We start from the raw sequence: 13,932 nt of genomic DNA on the forward strand, positions 1-13,932 counted from the left end.
ATGGGCTGGAACGGCAGGATTCGAGGGAAGCTAGGAGGGGGGCGCACGGAGTTGCGGCGTGCGAGAGAGCGGGGCTAACCTAGCATCTGATACCATGTTAGATAAGTGAGCAACTGAGCTTTACTGAGGGCCAAAGGCCATTACATATACATGTGTGGTAAAGTGCAGGAAACCCCTTATACAATGGGGATATACCGAAAAGAGACTATACACATCTAACAGAACCGTTCAGTCAAGGACGCGTTGCACGACGACAGATGGATCCTGGACTTGAGGCGAGGTGACCCGGACGTCATTGCACTGCAGGTGGTGCAGCTTGCGAGGGAGATCAAGCAGGCTGCCCTCACTCTCATTCCAGTAACCCAAGACTGTATTACCTGGAAGCTCAGCGCCTCAGGCTGCTACTCAACAAGTTCCGCGTACAATGCCCAATTCAACAGTAGACAGCTTACCTCCTTCAAATCCATCATCTGGAAAGTCTGGGCGCCGGGCAAGATCAAGATGTTTCTTTGGTTGCTGCACCTTGATAGACTGTGGTGCAATGATCGTCTGCAAAGGAGAGGCTGGGACAATGGATATTTTTGCCCGATGTGCATGCGCAACCTCGAGACTTCAGTACACCTCTGCTGGGAGTGCCCGGTTGCACTGCAAGTCTGGCACGCGGGGGCAACCTGGAACGGCTGTGCCTCTCTGGATCAGACTTCCTGGCGTAGAGGAACAACAACAACGGACCGAGTGCAAAGGATTATAGCGGCAGCCGCTCCTGGCCACAGGAAGGGTGTAAAAACGTTGTGGCGCCGATCTCCTGGCATATATGGTTAGAGCGCAACGCTTGCACATTCAGAGGGAAACAGGCAAACGCAAGGCACATCATTGAAGCTTGCAAGCGCGACATTGAGCAATGGAGGATGGCCGGGGCAAAGTGCATAGAGTTACCCTTTGGGGAAGTGACGTGAAAGTATTCCCCTATGATCTTGGACCCGCAGTTCCCTTCTACTTGCGGAGCAGTTGTAATTTTCTCCCTCTTGATCACTTGATCACCCCTTGTCACTCTCCCTTCTGCTTAAATCAATGAAATGCCGGCAATGCCGGCCGCTTCAAAAAAATAAAAGAAGGAAAAAAGAGGGGTGCAGATTTAAAGGAGAAGAAATGGTGTGTGACAGACATAGAGATATATCACTTGCCTTCAGTCTGCAGCAGAGCAGAGTGTGCAATGCATGCTTCAACGCCAAGAATTGCTGCTGGTTTTCTCATGACGCACGGATCCACACCATGAATGCGGTGTTGTTAGTTGGCCCTGCCCTGCCCTGCCACTCACATTGAATGCGTCCTTGACCCGAAGACGCACCAGGCCAGATGGATGATTTCATTTGCAGGAGCAGCCCCCCACTAATTTTTGGACAAAGCACAGCTAATGGCTGCAAGAAGACGCTGTCAGATTTAGTATCGTCTTCTTCTTCCTCCTCACCCAACCCAACCCAACCCAACTGACGAGTAGTCCTACTGGGTTTGGAAGGAGACACGTTTTTACCTAACCCAACGACCAAACTCTTCACTTCCCCATGGCCATGGGCACTTGCAAAATGACAAACTGATGTTGACTCCCTCTCACACACACATACACATACACATACACATACACATACACATACACATACACATACACATACACATACACATACACATACTGCACATACATATACACATACACATACAGAGAGATGAGAGAGAGGAGATGGACAAGTGGACAAGCATCTCTCTCTCTCATGGTGATGGTGGGTACAGGGCCTTGGAGCGGCACATGGGGTGCTGAGAAAGAGAACAAGGAACCCCCCGGCCCGCGCCCACCCACATCTCCTCCAGCTAGAGGCCACATCTCCTAATAGTTAGTTAGGTGGTTTAGTTTAGTTTAGTTTATGCACTGCCTGGAACGGAAATGCCAGGTCCCAATACACTAGTACCCAAGTATACATGTACGTCAGTCCTCCTTAACTGCATTTAACAGGACAGTGGTACTCACATTACATTCCGGTAAAACGACCGGGTTAACAATGGCCTTCTTCTCTTCTCTCCAGCCCCTCCTCCCCATTCTCACCCTCGCAACTCTTCTTCCTTCCCAGTCCCAGTCCCAGCCCCAGCCATAGAGATAGAGCAGCGGAGCAGCAACAACAAGACGACCACCCTCCATCAGCTACCTCGAGTCCCAGAGCGGTGAGGGCGGCCATGCCCCTCACGCTCACCGCTCACACTCACAACATCTCCTTCTGCCCCTCTGGGCTGGCTCCCCTCCTCCTTACAAGAAAAGACCATGATTGAGCTACCACACTGCTGAGCTGGTAGCAAGGGGAGGACCGCCGGTCGGTTTGCTTTGCTGCTCCTCCTCCTCCCTGCATTTTGGGGATTTGGAAGAGGGGAGGAGGCGATGCCGGCCAAGTACCTTGAGGCGCTGGGAGAGGACAGGCGGCCGGACCTGCACCGCCAGATCGGCTGCGTCACCGGGATCCTGCAGGCCTTCGACCGCCGCTACCCCATCGCCGCCCACCACTCCCACAAGAGGCTTCTCCCCCCAGGTTAGGTTGCCATCCTCTCCTTCCTTCCTTCCTTCCTTCCCGCCGCACATGCTTCTGCTTTGCTTGCTCCAAACATGCATGGATTCATTCCGTCTCACCAATTCCTATTCCTTGAAGCAATTACGTACGTTAATGTTCGTATGCCACCGTGATATGATACGATAGATCAGGGCTCTGCTTTTGGAAGATCGATAGATCAGGGCTCTGCTTTAGCATGGTCTCAGCACATGCTCCTGTTTTTTCGGCCTTCTTTCTTTCCACATTGAATCGCTAGGTGCTGCTGCCGATTGCTGCGATCTACTGTAGCCTTTTCCCCTTTTTTTGGGCGAGCCACCCAGATGCAGGAATTTAATTACTATACCTACTTTAATATAGTAGGGTGGAGGCAGAGGGAAGTTTATGTCTGAATGAAATCTTTAGTTCAGAATTGTAATATTTTTTATCTGCACCGGCGCTGATTAGCCGGAAATTGGTCCCGGATGACCGACAAAATATGTCACTATGTCATGCAGACAGACAGATTAGACCCTGCTTCCGATAATAAAATCTAGTATCCGTAAACAGTTTTGCTAAGTCTCACTCGACGGAGACTTCGTTATGTCTCACTCGATGCTATAGTCCTTTGATTTTGCATGGAGATTCGTACAAAAAAAAGTTCTTCAGTTTTTTCTTTTTTCTTCTTATACTATATCACTTGACTAAGACTTGGTTAAGTCTTAGTCGAGTAAAACCTAGCCATACCCGTCTGTAAATGTTGACAACAATGAAAATGATTCCACAAATTGGAAGAGGATTCTTTTCACAAAAAAGTTTATATTTGGACAACGAATGACACTGACAATTTCTTCTTCTTTGGTGATAGTTCCAACTAGAAAAGTGTAGTGTATATTTGGACAACAATGACAGTGACATTTTTGTTTCTTTTCTTTTATAATGCAACAGTATTGATCAACTTTTTCTCTTGCTCGGGCCATGTATTTTTTCCATAAGAAGCAATATTTCCCCCTTCTTCTTTTTGAGGATTCAATGCATTTGTTTAGGCTGGCTTACCATTGAAAACTGTCTCACTTACTAAAACAGGCAATGCACTGTCAAGCAGTCCGAGCGTAGGGGAAGAGCGCACAAGATACGGACCCCAGATTGTTCTCGTGAGTCTCACTTGTCAATGTAAATGTACTCCTTCAACAGGCTTCCAGCCTTTCACAATTTGACTGACTTGCTGCAATCTGTATTCAGGACAAGAACTTCAGTAAAAGCTGGATTGAAAATCAAAGAGCAACGTCAACAATGGAGACCTCATCATCATCATGTTCATCGTTTTCCTCCCTTGATGGCAATAGATCAACACAACAGGACCTATCCTCAACTGATCGAATGCTATTTCCGGAGAAACCATTCAAGTGCTCGCCGAGGCTCAAGAGCTCGCCTGAGAGTGACAATGGACCGGACTATCTCCTGGTTGATACCCTCACCAACACACCCTCAGCTCAATCCAGCCACCCTACTCTTGGTATAAGAAATCTGGTAAAGGATTCGATTTACAGAGATACTCGTGATTTGTCAGCCAGAACTTCCACAATGGAAGCAGCAGTGGCAGATTACACATACAACCGTGGAGGTGGAGATCCAGCAACATGCTTGGATGAGTCCCCTAGCAGTGATATCCAAGGAAAGAGCAAGGGAACCATGGACATCAATGAGTCGCTCCGAGTGCTGGCCAAGCTCAGGGAATCCTCTTGGAGTCCATCTGAATCTGGCCACCAACCAAGGCTGTCTTACGATGCTCCTCGGTTCTCATACGACGGGAGGGAATCGGCATCAAAACATAGGGAGATGCCAAGATTGTCGCTGGACATCAAGGAAGGCCCTCTTAGGACCCGGGAAATGGACTCGCGGCCGAAGCCGAACATGGATGACACAGAGAGGAGTACCAGTTTTGGTTCTGATAAAGAATCCAATGCAGAGATCCAGAAAGAACAACCGGCAGCCTCTAAGCGTCTTCCAAGTGTCGTTGCAAAACTCATGGGTTTGGAAGAGTTGCCTGAGCCCAGCGACAACAAGGTGATATCACCGCAGGCACCCAAATCACTTCAAGAGAGGAAGCAAGAACATATACTGCTCCCTTTGAGCCTCTCCTCGCATAATGAGCCTGCTCGTAGGCAACACAGGAATCTGGATGCAACAATCAGGAATGTTCCTAACTCTAAGTTCCCAGCTGAAACCGCACCTTGGAAGCAGGAAAGGATCGTGCTACCCAGAAAATTGCCGAAAGGGTCCAAGGGGGCTCATGGAAAAGAGCAACCTGCTGCATCAGTTTACAGTGAGATAGAGAAACGACTCAATGACCTTGATTTTCAGCACTCAAACAAGGACCTGAGGGCACTTAAGCAGATCCTGGACTCGATGCAAGCAAAAGGACTGTTACAGAACAAGAAACGCGAGGAAGCATCAATGATCAAGTTATATGATGATGACTACAATAACCAAGAGGTGACTGATGCTAATCCGAGACTGAGCTGTAACACAAACTCCAATCAGATGTCTGAAGGGGCCCCATCGCCATCAATGGAAGAAGAGAGCATTGCAGACAAATTCTTTAAATCTCCTATTGTGATCATGAAGCCTGCAAATTCCGCAGACTTTTCGGGTGACGCAGATTCTCCTGTTGTTCCATTGAGGGGGCTCTCAGATTTACCGCAGCTGCGGACAGTCAATAGCACTGACAAAAGGAAAATGCCAAAGATCAATAGGGCAGCTGCTGAGCAACGTCTGAAATCTAGTCCAACGGTGCCTGCTTCTCAACCCCTTGCTTCTGATAGGAGACCAAATGGAAGAAATGAAGTGACGAGCAGGAAACAGAAGTCTAGTTCGCAGTTGATGACTGAGAGCTCATCCAGAAGACAGCAGTTACCAAGAGACAATAATGGAATGCTAAAGCATAAAAACTCCACTAGCCCCAGATTACCACAGAAAAAGCTCGACATGGAGCGAAGGTCTAGATTGCCTGTTCCTTCTCCTGAGGCTAACAAGAACCAAAGGCAATCTGTGGATAAGAGTCACTTGGATACAGTATCACCCAGAAGCAAAGTTAGAAGAAAGCTTGCTCAAGGTGAAGATGGTCATCAAAATGTTGCAAAGAGCAGGACAAGAAGTCTTAACCAGCAAGGCGATGATATGTCTTTAATGTCGGATGGCAGTATGAGTGTTGTATCAGAGCTGGACATAGAAGTAACAAGTGCTGACAGATCTGCAGAAGTTAATGCATCGAACTTCCAACAAGGCAATCAAACTCCACTAGGAAGGAATCCACAAAAAGTGGTAAGCTATTTCTTCTTTCATATTATCCTTCCATTCATCGAGAAAAGGTGTATTGGCTGTGTGCATCGTATGATGCAGAGGCCAGGTTTATCCCTTTTCGGGATTTTTTTTTTTGAGAAAAGGTGTATATTTCAAAGTTGTATTGGTGTGAAGATAGTATTATAATTTTTTTGCGACAAGATAGTATTACAATTGCTAATTCATCTTCATAAAACCGCAAGATGCAAAAGGATCTACATAGCAAACCCACCAGCCCGCTTTAATACTGAAGTCTTGAAATATTACTAGTGCCCCATGCCACTTCTCTAATTATTATGGTATTCATCTGTTCAGAAAACCTCTTATGATGCAAACAAGGACCTGTCATCTGTGGATCACGCAGCAGCTGTCCCTGAGCGGCCAAGTCCAGTCTCTGTCTTGGACTATTCATTTGACCAGGAGAATTTGTTCCGTACCAGCAAGACCTCAGATTCACCTAATGTTGGTAAGATCAGCTAGTTCGCCAGCTTTGCTAACTTTGTTTCTTGATCATATAAACTGGAAACTGTGTTCCTTTAAAATAGAAAACTCGACTTTTGTTAGCGTTAAATGGAAAGATCTTAAAAGTTGTTCACCTTACTTCCTGCTTCGACATTTCAATTTCCCTGGACCGGAGGATCATGAATCTCGTTATGTTTACTCACTATCATGCTTGTTGGATGTATATGTGCAACCGACAGTTGTTTTGCACAGCGATAGTACCTTTGGTCCACAGATAGAATTTCATGTTTACATAGTGGCATCTTTTGACCTGGATGGCTATGGATTGATAGTGTACTGGCATATATAGACTGGTGGATATTGGGTGCTTTCCAGTGGCTAATTTCTTTTTCCTTGGAACTCGCAGATGATCAGCGGCATCTATCAGATGCAAAGCCAACAAAGCCCACTGCTCAGTCCGAGAACAACAAGCTCGCAAATGTAGCGAGCCTTCTTCAGAAGCTCCAGCAATTGACTGTAACCAAGGATGACGATGAGGCCCCTCCTGTGGATCACATTGCTTTCTTGTGTGAGACACAAATTCCGGACCACCGCTATGTGTCGGAGATCCTACTGGCCTCGGGCCTTCTGATGAAAGACCTGGGTACGGGCCTGTCGCAAATCCAGCTCCACGCCTCGGGCTACCCCATCAATCCTGACTTGTTCCTCGTGCTGGAGCAACGCAAGTCCGGATGGACCTCCAAACCTGAGGGCGTCCATCAAAGCAGAAGGTCTGACGACCCCAAGAGAGCTCACCGGAAGCTAATGTTCGATGCCGTGAACATGCTCCTCCTCGAGAAGTTTGAGAAAGAAACCTCGGTCCATGCGGCTAGCTCGCTCACCGGAGCCAGGGAGGTGTCCAGCGGTCAGCAGCTGGTGAAGGCCATTTGCTCAGAGATCGAGTACCTGAAGACAGAGAGATCGCGGATGTGCCAGGAGAAGAGCAGCAGTGTGATACCTGACGCAGAGATCCTGCACAGGCTGGAAGGGTGGACGACGAGCTTCGGCCAGCAGCAGCTCCCCGGGATGATACTGGAGATCGAGAGGTCAATATTCAAGGAGCTCGTCGACGAGGTGGTTCGTGGCGAGGCTGCCGACGGGCCACAGGCAAGGGCTGGCAGGCGCGGCAGGAGGCGCCTCTTCACTTGACTTAAGTTGTCTCAAGATCTGGCTTGTCTGAAGAGAGGAGGTAAATAGGCGCTGTGTGAGGATTGAGTGTGGGCAATGCAGAAACCTCAAGTAGGAGTGCATGTTTGGGACACCTACCTTGTTATTCCAAATGTTAACTTATATATAGTTGTTTTTAAACCCGACGGCGTTTCTCTCTGGAATATAATTGTGTGTGCTTCTGAACTCAAATAATCGCATGGATTTTGTAATTTGAAATAGTGTATAAACGGGTGCATATGAAAAACACCCGGACAAAGAAAGACAATTATAAGTGTATGCGGAGACTGAGAAAACGTGTGATCAAATGTTTGCTGTACAAAGCCCGCATTGATCATCTCTGTACATATTTTCTCAAACACATTTGGGATTTCACTGTGGTGCATTTCCAGTTCAAAACCCTTTGCACCTACCACAAGTTTCATTAATCCAAACTCTCATGTTATAATAATCTAAATTCTTGTGAATATATCATCAGAATTCAGAATTGTGGGCATTTTCTATGAAAGTGTTGTTCTCACATGGGCTCGGGTGGACAGTAAAAAAATATGAAAAACAAATTCAAGAAATTTTGATTTTTTTGGTGTGAAACATTGACAAATGTTTTGATAGCTTGCAAAATTCCATCATGAAACGACATTCGTGGAAAACATGGCAAAGAAAACAAAATTGATGCTCCAAAATGCATTTGAAAACACCGTTTTGGAGCATTGATTTTGATATATTTTTTTGGCACATTTTCCACGAGTCTCATCTGGAGATGAAATTTTGCGAGCAATCAAAAAATTGACAATGTTTCACACAGAAGAAAAATGGATTTTTTTCAATCTATTTTGATTTTACTGTTCATCTGAGCTCACATGAGCACGCGATCAGAACAACCGCGTCCGCATTCTTTATCCCATATTTTCTTTTGAGAAAAGACATCCAAAGGGCATCTTATATTTGATGATTATCAACCATCTCAGTACGATGAAAAAGCAAAAACACACAAAACGATTAAAAAGTACACTAGCGGTCTTCTTCCTCCAGTTTTATGCCACTAGCCGTGTCGACGAACGACAATCTTTAGGACCAACAAGGCCCCTTGGTGGTTCGGCTGTGGGAATCACAGTACACAAAGAGCAGATCCAACAAGTAAACACACAAGATTTACCTAGGTTCGGGCCGCCGTGAGGCGTAAAACCCTACTCTGCTTTGGTGGAATTATACGTGAAAAGATGCTCAAGTTACAAGACAGCGCAAGCTTGCCGGTAAGGTGCTCGGGAAGCGCAATTACATAGTGCAAATGGGCAGAGTGTCGACCTTTGTAAAGGTTGACATGGGCCTCCTTTTATAGATGAAAAAGGCTACCACAGTGGTAAAATGGTAAATACAGAAGCACATAGTGGCTACAATACTATCATACCTAATTCTGATGGGTTAGGACAAAACCAATAAATGCTCCGATAGGTGTCACGCTAGGGAAGAATGCCGGCAAGGTAGTCCATCTCCACCTGTACCGCTCGCCCAGCTACTTCTATTCTATCGACACACCCCTTGGACGGGTATCAATAAAGTTGCTTTTTCGGCGGCAGGCCGACACGCGTTCCGATAAGCCCCACCTAACCACTTGCTCGCTCGATTGTTGGCAAGTCTCTGGCCATTGCCACGGTGGAGCGGTGGGCAAAGTTTGCCAGTCCGGAGCCTTATCGGTCTAAAGCTTGTCGGCATCTTGAGTCTTGATCTTCAGTACTGCTGTTAGTACTTCTCGATGACCTGCATGGAGGTCTTCTTCACGGTCTTGATAACCAAGTCTTGAGTGTATTAGAGAGGCTATCCTTCGACAAGCCCTTGCCGCCAAGATGGCTACAACTATCTGTGCATCGTCAGGGTATGAACACCCATGTTCAATACACCGATAGGAGCCCCCGGGCCCGGGCCACACACACATGTGAGACGTTGTTGAGCTAGGCCCGAAACAATGCACGGACACACGTGGCAAAGGATAACTGTCCATAATGATCACTTTTACTGCACGCCCACGATGACGCGTTAAATGCGGGACGTGGGAGAGGTGGAGCTAACTGACAACAAGCGGTTGTGCGCCTGCGAAAGCGTTGCCACACCAAGCAGTGAGGAGCCACCAGCCCCGCGCCTTCCCCATAAAAAGGAATCTGCGGTTGCGGTGCTCAATCCACCGCTTCCTTTGCTCACAATCCATCTCACGCGCCCATCTTCTTCTTCCTTGCCAAAACTGAGCACTCCGCCACCGCGCCGCCCCGCTCGCGCTTCCCACCAAATCCACCTTCAACAATCGCCATGGCTCCGAAGAAGGCTGACTCAAAAGCGGAGAGGAGGAAAGCAGCCCTCGCTAAGCAGCGGAGGGAGAACATCGTCTTCCCGCTAACGCTGACAGTGACGACGCGGTACGCGTATGTATGGGCGAGGAAGACGAAGGACCATGAAGCCACAGACGTGCTCTTAGGAACCGTCTCCCACAGTGCTGATAAGTATCAATTCTTTGCCGGATATTTCTACTGCAGGTTGTGTCCCCCCTTCTAAGATTTCTTCAATGAGATTATGAGGTCATACGGGTTCAGGTTGCTAGACTTTTCTCCCAGTGCCATCACCTGCACGTCTGTTTTTGCACATTTTTGTGAAAATTTTGTGGGGGTCGTGCCCAATGTGCCTCTGTTCCGCCCTTTATTCATTCCCCAGATTGAGAAAGGTGATGCTCTCTCCGGCAGCATCACTTGGATCCTAAGGATAGGAATGAAGAAGCACTACCTCGACGGCAAGCTGCACATCAAGTGGCCTGAATGGAGGTCTAAATGGTGATGGATTAAGCATGAGAACTTCCCGGCATACCGCGCTCCCAGAACCAGGAAGATAGAGAGGAACCCGCGCTGGAGCGACATGGGCCCTAATGACGACAAGCTTGGCCTTGCTCTGGACAGAATCTCGATGCTCAAGGCTCTTGGGTTGATCATTGAGATGGTTGGTGCAGACTTCACCAGACGCCGGATCTCTCCTCTGTAGAGAGAGGAGTCTGACAAGCTTGGGAGTATGGGAACCCTACCGACATGATGCGGCTACACCCATGCCTTCACAACAATCTGACTGTCATGGAGCACTACTGACTCATTTGCCAGCTCTTCAATAGGGGCTGCAACTTCACCTTGCCGGAAGGAGTCATCCCTCTGTGCAACACCACCACCAAGGACTCCATTGTGGCATGATGCCGGCATGCAATGCCAGGGGTGCCCTAGCAGATTGGAGGGTACCCACCGAGGCCGAAGTGAACGAATGGTTCTTCAACCTGGCTGAGACGGCGCATGATGCGGAGCATCCTAAGGTCATCCCCATGGACCTACCTTTGTCTCCTACGACACCACATGGACCAATGACTAGAGCTCGAGCAAGGGCTATCGAAACTAAGGTGAACTCGCTCCTCTCCAAACTACCACTTTCCATATGTGAGACATGGCTACTACCTCAAGCGGAAACCCTATGTGTGATCAGGTACCTAGAGGACGACCGGACCAGGAGCAACTACACCCAACGTCCAAGATGGCGAGGACACCAATTACAAGAACCAAGAAGAAGAGCTGCCGGGAAAACTACAACCTTTGGACGACCGGACCAGGCCGGACGTCCGATGCCTAAAGGGCCAGCCAGCCCAAGTCCCAGCCAGCGAATGCTACAATGACCGGACGACCGGCACGGACCGGACGTCCGACACCCCCAGCGTCCGGACGACCACCCGGGTCCGGATATCCGGTGTCACATCACAGAAGGGAAATTAACGGAATTCTGAAGACCTCCGGACGATCGAGCCCCGAACGACCTACACCCTCCGGACATCCGACGGCGCCTGACCAGAGCAGAATCACCGGATAACCGGCGCCATCCAGACGACCGGACCCTCACGAGCCACCGGACGTCCGGTAGGTGCCGGGCGACTGACGCCTGTCTGCGCACAGTGTGTTGGGCCGAGGCCCATGTACCCATTCGACCCCCTAGACTATATGTACTCCTCCTCTTCCACTTTTCTAGGGTTAGCATTGGTTTAGCTCATATGAGAGATAGAGCTTTGCTCATCCACTTGATACCTACTCCATTGGAGGCCAAGCCCTCCATCTAGAGAAGATCCCCCAAGTGGATTCAAGCCCTCCATCTAGGAGAAGATCCCCTAGTGGATCCAAGACCTCCTCTTGGAGAAGAACTAGTTACTTGTATCCCCCTTTGTTGGATTTGAATCATGTATCTCTCTTTGTGTTCATGGATCTAGCACATGTGTGATTGTTTCTCATTGATTTGAGTGTTTCCCCTCGTTTCCCCTCATGTTTCCCCTTGTGCGTTCTTCGTGTTCTTAGGGAATCCCCCTCCAAATCGTGAAAGATCGCCCCCTAGGGTTCCACCCTACATCATCTTGGTATCATGAGCCAAGGTTGATCACGAATTTGGAGCCCCTACCCCTCTTTTTCTAGCCTAATTCTGTTGATTTTCTCCCAATTTCGAAAACCCCCACAAAAATAGCCACAATTCTTTTTTTTGTGATTTATTGGTGTAATGAAGTTTTGTTGGATTTGATCCATTGATTTGCTTTGCCACAAGTGGATCTAGCTTTCCCTCATCATTTCCCCCATTTCCATCCACAAATTCGTCCAATTTTCACCAAATTTTGCTTCTCCACCACGAACCCTAGAAGTTCACCCTGTGCCCGAAATCGCCCAGGCACTGGACGACCGACAGCCTCCGGTCGTCCGACCACCGGTCATCCGACCACCACCAGACGTCCGACGTTCCCTAACGAAACTGAATTTTTTCACCCGAAAATTTCCAGCCAGCGCCCACACTTCTGTGTTGCCACTCCAATACCCACATTGCATTTCCTCATAGCCACCACCGCTTTCCGCAAACACCATCGCTTACCCGCTACCAACTCCGTCAATTTTGACACATTTTGGTCATTGAGAATTTGAGTTGTGGTTTCTGTTTCCTAACGTGTTTCGGCTACTTAGGGACGGTTCAACAACGACATCATCGCAGCTCATCTTCGCCATAGATTCGTCATCGACAACACCCATTTCACCATTTTGACACCATCAACCGTACGCAAGGGCGGTAACCTCGACGACACTTTCGAACATTCTCCCTTGCCATTGCATTGTTAACCTCTTAGCCTTCCTTTTGCGTAACTTACCCATCAAGACTAGCCTTTGAGTATTGCCGGCAACGTTACTTGTGCACATTAGTGATCATAGTTTCCTATTGCAGACATACCATATCATCTTGGTATCTGTATCTTGGTATCATCTCTTATGCCACAAGGTTGTCATCGCATATACACAATTGCTATCTTGGTTCGTGAAGTTTTGCATAAGTGGCCAACGAAAGAGCTCAGAGAGAAAGAGCCAACAAGCTTTTAAGCAAAAGAGAAACATAAGCAAAGAGCTTTTAAGCAAGAACCATAGCATCATACTACATTAAGATTGTCATACTCGATCATCTTGGATCATATCATCCGAACATCATACATATAGCATACTTGGGATAGAAGTCGTTGCATTTTTGCTTTGTAGGTTGTGCACAAGTCTCCTATCCGCCTATTGTGCAATCGTACTAGCGTCTCTCTAGAGTTGTGCAACAAGAGCATTTTCCATGGATTCCACATTTTGAGCTCGTTCCTTGGTTGCACGACCCCACTTATCTATCTCTCTGTGTGTGTGTGTTTCCGTGTGCCATATTGCTATTGGTCTACTTGTTGCATTTGCGAATTTGTGAATCTTTTCCAACATTATTGAATCTTGCTAGCAATTGCATCAATTTTGTGCCACCATCCTAACCAAGCTCCACCAAAGGCTTTATTTGTGTAGGTGTGAGAATTGACAAGATCTGGTACCAATTGTGCTATTTCCTTTGTTACACTATTGAGTGATCACTGATCCATTTTCAACATCGGGTAAGGTACTTTTGATCTAGTTCTTTCCATTCTCCCACTCACATTTGCTTGAGATGATGGATGGGCCAACTACTTCTTCGAACCCGCTCTTCATCGAGCAAGATGAGGACCCAAACATCTACGTCACCAAGAACCACCTCTTTGGCGCGCAAAGAGCTTTGCATCAAGAGAATGAAGCATTGGGCGACCGCATCGACATACTCGCTACCGACTTGCGACAATACGAGTATGTACGAGAGACTACTTCGACACATCAATGGCTTATCTCAAGGAGGACATACGAGCCATGATGGTCAATCTCTCTTCTACATCTTCGTCCTATTCAAGACGGAGCCACTCAAGTCGTCATTATTCGCAATTTTCTTCGCATGCAAGTCCTCCAAGACTCGTCCACAACGTCGCGACGACCAT

At 47.8% G+C, this 13,932-nt stretch overlaps 1 protein-coding gene across 1 annotated transcript; it reads left to right on the top strand.

The window, feature by feature from the left end:
• The first annotated feature begins 2,022 nt into the window (after positions 1 to 2,022).
• Positions 2,023 to 7,769, top strand: LOC123052953 (protein LONGIFOLIA 1). Its single transcript, XM_044476322.1, has 5 exons — positions 2,023 to 2,570; positions 3,651 to 3,718; positions 3,807 to 5,888; positions 6,222 to 6,372; positions 6,775 to 7,769. The coding sequence occupies exons 1-5, from the start codon at positions 2,423 to 2,425 to the stop codon at positions 7,554 to 7,556; spliced, it is 3,231 nt and encodes a 1,076-aa protein (XP_044332257.1). The 5' UTR covers positions 2,023 to 2,422; the 3' UTR covers positions 7,557 to 7,769.
• Positions 7,770 to 13,932: the final 6,163 nt, after the last annotated feature.

Source organism: Triticum aestivum, chromosome 2D (assembly GCF_018294505.1).
Source record: "Triticum aestivum cultivar Chinese Spring chromosome 2D, IWGSC CS RefSeq v2.1, whole genome shotgun sequence".
NCBI classification, from domain to species: Eukaryota; Viridiplantae; Streptophyta; class Magnoliopsida; order Poales; family Poaceae; genus Triticum; species Triticum aestivum.